A 13,620-nucleotide genomic window follows, 5' to 3' on the forward strand; every position below is an offset into this window, starting at 1 on the left:
CCAAAACATCTTATTATGCATATTTTGATTGCTTGTAAAGAAGCAATCACATGTTTTTTAATAACACACTCATTTCCTTTCTTTAGTTATAAATATTCTTGGCATTATCAGCGTTACTTGGTCGAGGAAAATAAATATGCACATATTTTATACTTTAAAGGTGGGAGACATGAATCATAAATGTATTTAAGTCAAATCCTGTAAAGATTCTAGTAAATTTCTAATCCAAAGGAAATCCTATGCCATTACTCTAGAACAGGGGTGCCAAACTCACATCATCATGGTGGAGTCACACGACATATCGGGACTCCCCCCTTTGCTAAACCAGGGGTGGCCGTGGCCAGTGCGTGATGCATCCGGCCCACAGGCCAGGAGTTTGATAGACCTGCTCTAGAACATTTCACTGTATGTTTGGGAACAAGCCTTAAGCAACACAGTCTGGCATGAATCCAGTGTCTGTATTTGTACGAATACCTACATCCAATTTCATTTCATAAACAAGAGTTTGCAATGGGATAGAAGTATTCTTTTTATACTGCATTCTTACACAACATGGTCTTAAGTTAAAATGTGATTAATATTTTTCATTAATAGGAGACAATCATACTAAGATGTCAGAATCACATTACATGAAAACTATGCAAAACTTAAATTTAAGGAACAATTCATTAGTTCTTCCAATTTCAAGTTCTTATGTAGAAATGCAAAATCAGTTCAATAATAAAAAAGAGAATATATATCAATGGTGAAAAACAAAGTATCACAGTGATTTCAGTGCCAGGACCCATTTCAGTGATGTCCAACACCTTTTTATATACTGAGAATAAAACATATACCTGCTCACAACAGGATGGTTCTTTTTTTAAAAAAGAAAAGAAATAAAATGAAAGTAAATTATTAATGTTGCTAATTCTAGAAAGCACAATGAGAGGGATCAATATCATAAGTATATGCAATAATGGAAAGTGGGTAAAAGTCAAAATGTGCATTGCGATATCATGATGCAAGTCCCATTACTTGCGTAATTGTGTTCAGTGTCAGGACACAGGTACAAAAGAATACTTTATAATTTGATTCATATCCTCTATTCAGAACATCTTTTGCCCATTTGTGTGTACTTGAATAAATTAAAAATATTTCGAACCTTATAATATATTTTGGAATACCACTTAGACAATCAGAAGCCTATTTCTTTCTGCCCAAGAAACTGACTGAATGAATTTGAACTTCATTCAGAACTTTCTGTGAAATGTTGTGGGTTATATCCCATCTGGATTTTTAAATACACGTGGGGTTAGATACAACATATAGCTAACTCTACAACAGTTTACATACAGAAACACACAAATACAGTAAAAGATGTGAGCAGGACATACATCTGACATTTCTCTTGAATTAAAGTTATAAGCTAGTCTTAATCAGGAAGGTAGTATCTGTAGATTCTGATTCCTGAAATGCTATCTTAAATTAAATGAATTTGTAATGAACTTTTAGTAGTAATGTTAGGTAGCTAAATGGTACTAACGTCCCTGACATCTCTAAACATTGACAACATGAAACATAACTCTTAGATCTTTCTGGTTAACATATGGAGTTCTGTACATCAGTCTGCAAGAGAAGAGCAGAAAGCAGCATGACCGAGATGTAGTGAGCCAAATTACTTGGAGAAGCAGAGAGGTCACATGGGCAAATTAGGTTTAACTTCGCTTTTTGGATCGTTTTGGGACACAAGCATGAATAATAGAAATGAGCTAAAAAGGGAGAGGAGTATGATGGAGTATTTATTATGTGACTTTGATATATGCAAGCTATCTCATACTTACTTTCGGTAGAGGTAGCTCTTGATGCATTTGGTTTTCAAATTTAGATTTAGTCTGCAAGTTTAATGTCATGCTTCTGCCCGCATGCATTGCTGACAAACCTCCAGAGCGCAGCATGCCAAGGTTAACAGTGTTGTGTTTATAAGCAGCAGTCTGAGTAGAGGAAATAACATTCACGTGACGAGATATGAACACACATGCTTATTCAGAAAAAATACTGCACATATATGATTTTCACATAGTCTCAATTAAAGCAAACAAACAATACCAAGAAATAAGGAGCTTATTTATGCATGCACTGTAAGACAGAAGCACAGAGAGTGCTAGTTGTACATAAAACGGTTACAGTACCATAAAAAGACACTGACATAAAAAAAGCAAACTTCATACCAATGGTCTCTAAATCATAGTTAATATACAAAACCAAGTTAACTTTGTGAGGAAGGAAACACTGAGGTGCTTTATTTACCTCTTTACAATAAAATATCATATGTCATCTCAGAAACTAAATAAATTGGGAAGAAAATCCAGAAGGTCCAGATTACTTTGAGAAAGAAAAAGGAGTTTGAACCACCAAATTTGGAGGGAAGGCAAAAATGTTTAAAAAGTCAAACAAAATAATACTTGTTTGTGAATAAGCTTAACCACACCAAAACATGATGTGGCTGGATATTTTAATCTTTCACAGCTGATATATTAGTTCCTAAACATCAATAATCTCAATAGGTGAATTTCACACAGAACACAAGACAACATTTATTAAACTTGAGCAACAAAAGTTGTATCTTAAAATTGATTTTATTCAACTTGCTGTGTATATTGGAAGGTACAGTATATTATTTCTGTGTCAATTATGATGAATATATACTGGCAAAAGATTATGCATTATATACTATCTAGAATCTAATTTAGAAAAAGGACAGAAATTCTGACTTACTCCATTCCTATTAGGTCTCAAAACAGACTATGCTGATTTACTATATTCCTATACAGGTAATCCTCTAATTATGATTATAATGGAGTTCATTACAATCATAAGTCATGCTGGTCAGAAATTAGGCAACCCACATTGCCAACCTGACTTTACAACCTTTTTTGCAGTATTGTTAAACGAATACCAGAGTCTAAGTGACTGCTGCAGTCATTAAGCAAGTTGTTAAGTGAACACTGTGGTCATTAAGCAAATCAATGATTCATGCTGGCTAGTTTTGCCAAAAACCAGAAATGCTGGTTTTCAACAACTGTTATAAAATGTAGTCATGTGATCTTAGGAAGCTGCAAACACCCTGTGATGACCCAGGGCACAGCACAGAGATAACACAAACAGCTGGCAGTTCAAACCATCCCTTTATTGCTCCAAAGCTCACCAAACGCTGACACGTTTCTGGCAAGTCCCAGAGCAGAGTGAGAACAAACCTCCACACAAACCTCAAGCAGCCTCTGGCTGCAATTAGTCCAGCCCAGGGCTGTCTCCATGGCAATAAATCCCAAATGTCTTTGGCAAAACAAGATTCAAGCAAGGAGTTCAGGGAGCAAAAGATTCAGATAATTAGTCCAGAACACCAACAAGGAATGCAAGGACTCTTGGCAAATTCAAACGCTGGCACACAACACTTCAGGAACTCAGCGTTTGTTCCCGACAAATGCCCCTACCCATAGCATCTCCTTAAGGCTCATTCCCCAGGTGTGCCTGGTGAAGCTAGGTGGAGCACTCTCCTCACGTGTGGCCTGCTCCATCTGCACTGATCCTGCCTTCTCTGCACCCTCCGAGCCCTTGCATCAAGAGGAGGTGGTTCTTTCTCCTCGTCTAAGCTCTGTCTCCTCCCTGCCTGCAGGCCTTATGAATTCTGAACAGCCTTGGCTGGACTGACTCTGTCTTTCCCCAGTTTCCTACAAGGCCAACGCAGCTGCCCTCTTACTCGCTGTCAGTTCTTGTTCCAGTTCATCTTCCGCCACAGATTCAGACTCTCACGGGGCATGACACAGCCATAAATGAGGGCCAGTTGCTGAGTGCCCAAACTGTGATCACATGACTGTGGAGTGGCAGCTGTAGCAACTTTGAATCTGGGTTGTAGGTACTCCTAGTGTGGTCTGTCATAATTTCAAACAGTTGCTTGAACAGTTGCTATAAGTCAAGGGCTACCTGTACTAAATAGTGATAGAAATGCTGACACATAAGAGAATTCTTGATTAGACAGCTAAAACACAATCATATGCTAGTGTTATTTTAGTGTATAGGGAAAGGTATACCTAGTAGTATTGAGAAGAAAAGGAGATTTGGACCATGAGGAGATGCTTATCTAACATGTATTGGAAGTCCTTTAAAGCAGCTGCATCTTTCTTGGGCTCCTTAGGCAATCTCTGAAGCCAGTTCAGCTGGTAGCCAGTATAACTCCAGAAAGTGCTTTGTTCATCTCTGCCTGTACTACTGCATTCTGGACCAGCTGTAAGTTTCCATATGGTACGTATATATGTTCATATGTTTTTGTTTATTTAAAGTATGTATGGGCAGTCCAATGTCCAACATTTTGGATTAATCTATTTGTGAGGTGATTAGGGCAGGATTACAGGTAGTCCTCCACTAACAACTACATAAAATAATATATATATATATATATAAGATAATAACTGCATAAGAGCACAAGCGAGCCTACCATTCCTGTCCTAATGTTCCCTTTCATTATATCTAATTAATAGAGTTATTACATACTTATGCTTATATATATGCTGTGACAAATAAATAAATAAAAATAAATAAATACTAGTGAGCTCAAAATTACTGTTGTTAAGCAAGGCAGTTGTTAAATGAGTTGTGCCTCATTTTACAACCTTTGTTGCCACAGTTATTAAATGAATCGTGGCAGTTGTTAAGTATATCTTGCTTCCCACATTGGCTTTGCTTATCGAAAGCCAGCTGGGAAGTGATGGTGATCACATGACTCCAGGACAATGCAATTTTCATAAATACATGCCAGTTGTCAAGTGCCTGAATTTTGACTACATGACCCTGGAGATGCTGCAATGGTCGTGTGAAAACTGGTTGTAAGCGTGAAAACTGATCGTAAGTCACTTTTTTCAGTGCTGTTGTAACTTTGAACAGTCAGTGAAAGAATGGTTGTAAGTTGAGGACTACCTGTATCCAAAGGGTCTCCCAATCCAGGGCTGAGTGCAACTGATGCATAAGATGAATCTGTGTCAAGGCCTTCTTGGCTACAGCTGCCACATACTCGTTGACCAAGAGTGAGTCAATGAGTATTTAGCAGGGGAGACAGTGCAGCCCCATCTAAGACTAAAGATAGGAAGGATAGATGATAGATAGATAATAGATAGATAGATAGATAGATGATAGCTGAAGGCGCACTGATGCAAATATCCACAATTCCTTGGTTTCATTCCAGTCCATTCCTCCCCTTAACCACCAATCTATAGACATGCACCCAGGATGACAGCATCACATAGAAAGTTATAAGCACTGCTAAAAACCTTCTCTCTAATGTAACATTTATATAGCAATATCTCTTCTTTTTAAAAGAAACACAAATGCCAAATTATATTCATTCGTACAGACATTAAAAGAAAAATAAAACAAACTAACCAAAGAATAATGTTCACAGCTTGCTATAGCCAATTCTTCTTGCTTTTCTTTTCCCTAGCATTCAGATTTAGGATTGACAGTCTATCTTAGATCTGAGCCTTTTAGCAGCATGTAGCAAAACAAAAAAACAAACAAAAAACAAACCTCAAGAAATAAGATAATCGTTTTTCTTTCCGCTTTCTGAGCTCCCTTTCTGTGTTCTCTAAACTAATGCACTTTTTCCAGGGATTAGAATATGAGCTTTGTTGTTCAGAATAATGATTCATTAAAGCACATTTTTTGAGAATCTACTTTGAATTATAATTTTTCCACTATTAATCTCCTTGTCTTCCATGCTCCTATGTGAGATTGCAATTAATTTGAGCATAGGAAAATAACTTCTTTATTTGACTGATTGTGGGTTAAAATTTTAGTCATTTATTTAAGCACATGAATTTCTTTTTTTTAAAAGGATCAATAGACTTCAGGCAAGCAATGTGGAAAACAAACGTGATGAAAAATATAAATTATATTTATAATTTAAATATAATAGCACCATTATCTAAAGCTTTTCTAGGATAAGGTGACATATGACAGCCAGTTTGGTGTAAGGTTAAGGTAGAAACCAGGAGCCTGTGAGTTCTAGTCTTGCTTTACGCATGAAAGCCAGCTGGGTGACTTCAGGCCAGTTACTCTCTCTCAGCCTAACCGACCTCACATTGTTATTGTAGTGGGAAGGAGGTGGAAGGAGTACTACCTACGTTTGCTGCTTTGAGTTACTTTTAAAGTAATAAAGGTGGGATAAAAATCTAATGAATATATACATACTGTACAGATGGTGCTTTTTATCTCAGAGGGAAGCTGTGAACCCACTTATTTATTGCAAAGTGCCAACACGGCAATTTAACCTGAATAATGAGGTTTTAAGACCTAAAATAATGATAAACAAGGCAGAGTTCAGCTAATTGTTCTAAGAAAAACGTAATAAATGTATTTTGATGCCTCTTCGTGTTTTTTTTCTACTGTTATTACGTTTAATAACAGTAAAAAAAGGAAAACTTTTGTAATATCATTTCTCTTTCCCTCACTTTTTCCTACTTTCTCTCTCTTTCCCTCCCTCTCTCTTTCTCTCTGTTCCCCTCCCTCCCTCTCTCCTTCCTTTTCCCCTTTCTCTCTCTTTCCCTCACTCTCTTTCTCTCTCTCGTTCCCTCCCTCCATCTCTTTCCCCCTTTCTCTTTCTCTCTCTCTTTCCCTTCCTCCCTCTTTCCCCTTTCTTTCTCTCTCTTTCCCTCCTCCTCTCTCTTTCTCTCTGTTCCTCCTCCTCTCTCTCCTTCCTTTTCCCTTTCTCTCTTCCTCCTCTCTCTCTCTCTCTCTCGTTCCCTCCCTCCATCTCTTTCCCCCTTTCTCTTTCTCTCTCTCTTTCCCTTCCTCCCTCTTTCCCCTTTCTTTCTCTCTCTTTCCCTCCCCCTCTCTCTTTCTCTCTCTCTGTTTCCCTCCCTCCCTATCTCTCTCTCTCTCTCTTTCTCTCTCTTCTTCTCTCTCTCTCTCTCTTTCCCTCTGTCCCTCTCTCCCTCCTTCCGACTCTCCCCCCGTGGGACAAACGCAAAGGAACTAGGCTGGGGCGACGGCAGGCGTGCCCACAGAGAGGGCTCTGAGTGCCACCTCTGGCACACGTGCCATAGGTTCGCCACCACTGATCCATAATATGGACAAAATTGCCCTCAAAATGATAAGTAGAAATTATATGAAATTATGTGCTTGCAAAATTTCAACCTTTATTCACAATGTATCTTTCTTCTCTGCTATATGGAATATATAGATCCATGAAACCTAGGATGGAAAGTGCAAAATGGAACTCCATAGAAGGGAATGCCAAAATAATGGGAGCAGCAATTGAAGATGCCCACTTCTGAGGTCCTATCATATAACAGTCTCATATTAGATGGGACCTGGCAGGACTTGACTATTCAGTTTGATTATAACAGGCAGAATACAGAATATAGAAGGTGGTTCCTAAGATAACTTGATCTGGAATCTTCTAAGGTCTTAAGGGTGACAATACCTTGAATGGTACCTAGAAACCAAATGGTAGCCAACACAGCTCCCAAAGCAATGTTGTCTGCCAACTACATTAGGATGTCCACCCTTGTTTGGACTGCTGAATTTTGTACCACTTTGATTAAACATTTAGTAAGTTCTTAAACACTTTCATCTAGATTAAACCTATGCAGATTTTGAGTTTTCATTTCCTGATGATTTAGCACTGAAATTACAATCAAAACATTATAGTTCTGCACTCATAGGATTATAAAAATCAATAGTGTATATTTCTTTAGTTCATGAAAACTAAATAAGCTAAAAATAAGCTCTGTGATATAGTTGCTTTCCACATATGCAGTAACAGAGAACTAAAAAGACTGTATTAGTTGTTACAACCAAATGGTTAATTTAGCTCTTACTGAATCACAGCTAAACTGTGAACTGCTTTCAGACATTCATTATTTTTCATTTTGCTTATTTACACATGCAAAATGCAGCAACAGATTCTGAAATATACTTAGTGATTAAGGTAACAGTAATTTTATGGCAAGAGCCAATTTGGTGTCGTAATTAAGTCATCAGTCTAGAAACTGGGAGCCAGTGAGTTATAGTCCCATCTTAGTTACAAAGTCAGAAGGATGGTCTTAGGCCAGTCATTTTTTCTCAGCCCTATAAGAAGGCAATTGCAACCCAATTCTGGAAAATCCTTGCCAAGAAAACTTCTGGAACTTGTCCAGGCAGCCTCTGAAAATCAGACACAACTAAACAGGAAAAAGTGACAGAAAATTTGAGCATAAGGAAAATATGAATCATATAGACCAGTGATTCCCAAACTGTGAGCCGCGGCTCCCCAGGGAGCCGCGCCACCGCTAGGAGCAGCGAAGAAGCAGCGTCCGCTCCACCGCAGCGGTGCCGGGAGACCCCAGACGCACAAAGCCGGACACGGCCGCAGCGACCGGGACTCGCACACCGCAACTCGGGACAACTCCAAAAGCCAAGGGACCCCCGCACAGCCGCACCCACACCCCCCGCGGGGCAGGCCACAGCAGGCAGGAAGACGGCAGGCGCCGGCGACGGACCAAAGGAGAAGCGCGAGCTCCGGCCCCGCCCGCCCGCCTGAACCACAGCGCCCGCCCAGACCCGCCGCCTGACGAAGCAACGGCGCACCTCCCCTCCAGTCTGCCCGCGACGCCACTGGCCTCCCAGACCACCCGACACGCTGCCCAACACGGCCGCGGCCACCACGCTCGACGGCATCGGGAAAGAGGGGCTGCGCAGAAAATAGCAAAACCACCCCGTTAGTTCCTCCCAGGTGAGCCAGGCTGGGGGCGAGAACAGCCACCTCCTCCACAAGGCGGAGACCCGAGGGAACAAGGGGATCGCGAGAGGCCAAACTCCGAGACCGAAGCAGGGACCCCCACGCCTGGGAAAGTTCCACAGAGGCCGCTCCCATCAAAGGAGATGGCGCGTCCATCAGCAAAACATGAGTATGCCAAACACTTTGTAGAAACAGACTTTTTGATTAAACTCACATACCTATGTGATATCTTTGAAAAGTTGAATGTGTTGAATCTCTCTTTACAAGGAGGCAATATGCACATTTTAAAGTTAACAGAAAAGATTTCAGCTTTCAGAAAAAAATTCAGAAAAAAAGACAAAAATTAAAAAAAAAATCGGATGTACCTATTAAGGGAGCCGCGGAAAAAATCCGAAGTGTTATGGGAGCCGCAAACCGAAAAAGATTGGGAACCTCTGATATAGACTATTAATGATTCATATTTTCCAAAATAATTCAAATATTTTTGCTAACATATTTGTTTATCTGAATTTTGCATTTCTTTTACAAGAACCTACAGAGATGAACTTCTTCACATTTAACCTACAATCAAGGCAATCCAGATGAAGAAGGGCCGGGATAGCTCAGGCAATAGAGAAGCCTGTTATTAGAACACAAAGCCTGCAATTACTGCAGGTTCAAGCCCGGCCCAAGGTTGACTCAGCCTTCCACCCTTTATAAGGTAGGTAAAATGAGGACCCAGATTGTTGGGGGGGCAATAAGTTGACTTTGTAAAAAATATACAAATAGAATGAGACTATTGCCTTATACATTGTAAGCCGCCCTGAGTCTTCAGAGAAGGGCAGGGTATAAATGTAAACAAAACAAAAAAAAAAAACAGTAGACAGAAGACAAAATAAATAAGAAAATTGCAGGTCTTTAAAACGCTGATGAAAAAAAATTCTGGGAAAGTCTATGAAAGAGATAGGTCTTTCAACAAATCAAAAGCAATACATGTACCCATTTAGTGTAATCTATTTTTCTGAACATTTAAGTATTTTTTACACTTTAACTACAAAATGCAGTTTAAGACAAAAAAACAATTCTGCAATTCTTTCAGTGTAGTTCAGTGTAATTTTCTAAGAACATCCTGAGATGTTCCCTTTTCTTATACACAATTATAAAGTTATAATTTCAGTTGGAAATGGTATTTTTTTAATTCTTTCAAACTGTTATCCTACTGAAAACTGCTTATCTCTATTGTTTTTACTCCCAGTGGATAAAGAGTTATAAGTGGCTGTATTTTGCATGTAATTCGTAGGTCTGGGAATAATGAATTCATTTCACAAGGAAAACAGCAACAAAGGAAAGACATAGAGAAGTTTTCCCTGCAACAGTGGTGTGCTGAAATTACAAGTTCAGGTTGAATTAGTTGTGAAAAATACAGTCAGAGAAAATCCTAAAACCATATGTGATACATTGCTCCTTTCTCTGCATATAGGACTTCTAAATTATTTCTTGCTATTTCAGTTACTATAAAGCTTTTTATTCAAACAGTAAACACCAACATCCTAATTATGGCTCCAAATAATACAATGACTTGTAAATTATATTTACCTAGTGCAAAAAACACCAACTTCCATTGAATTAATCTGTACATTTACCAGATAATATTTGTTACTGAAGAACATCGTTCTTATGTACATTTGTAATATAACTTGGGAGTTAGTCTACTCTGAGGTTTTTTTTAACTTGGGTAAAGTCCATAAATATACCTAGATATACTGTAAATTAAACTTAAATCAGTTAACTTATTTCCAAATACATTGGTTTAAGGCTTAAGTATCAGAAAATCAACATGTAATTAATTCCTGTAATTGATCTTCTATTGTGGGTAAGGAAATCAACAAATTAATCTACCATGACTGAATGACACATCAATCATTGTGCAACAAAAGAGAGTCTTATTCATAAACACTCAGTATTTATGAGAAAAAACTCAGTGATTTTAGTGGGTTTCTCTGGAGGTCCTTCAGAATTTTGAATTGTGCCTATTCAGCAAAATCTTTCTGGGCCATAAATATATAATGTTTTTGTTTGGAATTTATCCTGTCATTTTTCTTTAAAATGTAAAAAAAGTACAATACAAATACAGCCTCAGTTTAGTAGTGTCTTGATAAATATTTTAACTTAAAAAATACAGTAAGTCATCACTGACACATTATTTGAAATATTTTTTAAAAATATGAGTGATGTTTTTCCTCAATTCTCATTTCAAGAAATCCTGAAATGTATACACATTTATCTATCTTAATAGAGACATGCTTATAATATTAACACATAGCATATTAATCACTGCAAACAAAAATTTTGAATATAAAAATACTCAAGGCATGAATTACAAAGAAATGCCAGACATACCCTGTCTAACCTTCTAGCTTCTATATGTCTAAGTAGCTGTTGTCTCCAGTCAGCAGGCATTTTACCACAGCTCTCATTGCCTTTCACAGGAGTAGGCCTGGTCTTTAAATCAGGGTTATCTGACGGCTTCTCACCATAGTTACTCAAGTTATAGTCAGACGGTATTTTTTCCAACAGAGCTGCCATTGTTGGCCTAGCTGAAACTGGCCTGGTTTGGGAGGTACCATAACTCTCTGTACTGTAGCTCCTTGCAGACAAAGGCCTCCTTTGCGTTAGGTTTTTAACAGGGAAGCTTCCAGACTGGGCTTTCACTTCTTGGTATGAAGGATGTTCATCTTCATACCTGCCATTTCTTTTGAGAAACTGGGATTCAGATGCTGAAATGCTGCTTTGGCGTTCCATAGCTCCTCTATACTGATGTCTGTTATACCTATCACTTTGAGGCATTTCATGAGGCTCACTGACTCTTCTATACATGGACATTTCAGTGGAGCTAGCCAATGAATCTGCTCTTCTTAAAAATCCAGCCCTTGATCCCTGACTAGTCAACTGAGTATTGACAGTCTCTTCGTTAACAGAAGGTTGTGAGAAAGAAAACATATGTTCCATGGGTGGGTATCCTCGGTAGGCTCTGGGACTAACCAAATCCTTAGAGACATTTTTCGTCTGTTGGGGAATGTATTCTGGAGTATGTTGAAAAGGGGGTGGTAGTCTCTTTTCAGCTTTCACTTCTACCGATCCTTGAGGATTAAAACTTTGGTCAAACTGGTATACTTTTTTAGTCACAGAGGGCTTTTGCTGTTGTTGGACCTTTACATTTCCATAAGTAAGAAGTTCATCATCAAGCATTGGCACAGACTGGCTACGGGACATACTAGACATTCCATGTTCTGGACCCAACATCTTATCTTGTCTGTCATGTATCCCTGCATTATCAGTAGTAGCTGCATAGTTCTCTAATGGTATGTTATAAACTTTATATGCACCAATATCTATCTCGTCTATACTTTGTGATTTCTTAAACCGGCTTGTTTTTAAATCTCTCATCATTGGAGAAAGCCTCTCTGTACTTTTGCTGATGGAAATAATATTTTTAGAAAGCTCTGGCCGACAGTGAATGTGTGAAAAGACATTGCTGAGACTTCTGTTAGTATTGGAATCATGATATTCCCATGGTGTACCTGGAGAAAAAGTACTAGATAGTTCAGGAGAGTCTTTAACAAGGTCTTTCCTTTCAGGTAAAGGGCTGCTACTAGGGGTGATCTCCAGCTTAGAAGGAAAAGCTGTCCTATCTTCAAAGGGGCTGGGTGTTCTTGTCCAGTTCTGCCAAGGGTTTGATGGAGGCACTTCTGATTCAGGGGGATTTCGGATAGTGGGCTGCTCAAGTTCTAGGGGAATGCCAACTATCCTGTCTTGCCTAATTAAAGGCCTGCGTCCATGAGCAGATGTGCTTCTTGATTTGGAGCTTAAGAGAGGATTAGTGTTAGGATTCTCCACTGTGTTTTCCTCTGCCACAAATCCTGTGTTATCATAGTGAGAGCTGTCATTCCAACTGTCAGCAAAGGCATCACTCATTGGACGCCTATCATTGTGTTGCTGTAAATTTCCTGCTGGAGCAGATTCCCGCTGACTGAGTAATGGCTTGGTCTCAAGGGGTTGTGGGAAAGATTGGACAAGCCTGCAAGAAACAAATGTTTTTTTTAAAAAACTGCATCAGAAAACAATCAATTACAGCAGATTAAAATGTTAACCAATACCTGATCATTATTGCATACATAGTTTAACCAATCTATTACCGAATGGAATGTTAATCTAGTTAATCTACCGAATGGAGTGGAATACGAAAATTGGTTGGGTAATCTGTTTATGCCAAAGTTGATTTGCTTTAAATTCTACAATAGACAACATATTATACAAGCAGAACAGACAAATTTTCGGAACAATGAGGCCAATGAAGCACTTCTAAGTCATATTGATGTGCTTAGCTCTTTCCTCGTTATCAAAGAAATCCACCTTGGAATGAATTGTTTTCCATTCAAATAGCAGAACTGGAATGAAACAGAAATTGACGGTGAGGGAGGGAGGGAGAGAGAGAGAAAAGTAATAAAAAAGCAAAAATAACTTACTTACTCCCTCCCTCCTTTGGAATAAATTCAGGAATACATTTATATACTTAAGCACGTAGCACTGAGCTTACCATCAATGTCAAAGCCTCTTTCAAAAAGTAATTGGCTATATCCCTGAAGGAATAAAATTCTCCAGGAGTTAATTTAAACAGGTGTATATTGATTGACAAAAACTAGATGACACATAATCATTACATAACCTTCTATGACCTTTGATTAGTATTTTCAGTAGAAATAGACACTTGGTAATTTGTGAAAGGTATAAGAAGTTTTGATTTCTGATTCATTCATGTACAAAAATTCTGAATTCTGGATAGGAGATTCTCAGAAAAATCAAGAATCAAAGACAAGAATCAGTCCCTA

At 38.6% G+C, this 13,620-nt stretch overlaps 1 protein-coding gene across 2 annotated transcripts in view; it reads right to left on the reverse strand.

The window, feature by feature from the left end:
• LRRC7 (leucine rich repeat containing 7) overlaps positions 1-13,620 on the reverse strand; it is a 225,510-nt gene that overhangs the window by 25,831 nt on the left and 186,059 nt on the right. For both annotated transcript variants that reach the window (XM_058176360.1, XM_058176361.1), the window contains 2 exons: positions 11,132-12,809; positions 1,824-1,973 (listed from right to left, as the gene is read on the reverse strand). In XM_058176360.1, the coding sequence (XP_058032343.1) occupies positions 1,824-1,973; positions 11,132-12,809 (1,828 nt within the window). The remainder of the gene's footprint in view (positions 1-1,823; positions 1,974-11,131; positions 12,810-13,620) is intronic.

This window comes from Ahaetulla prasina, chromosome 3, assembly GCF_028640845.1.
Source record: "Ahaetulla prasina isolate Xishuangbanna chromosome 3, ASM2864084v1, whole genome shotgun sequence".
In the NCBI taxonomy this organism is placed as follows: domain Eukaryota; kingdom Metazoa; phylum Chordata; class Lepidosauria; order Squamata; family Colubridae; genus Ahaetulla; species Ahaetulla prasina.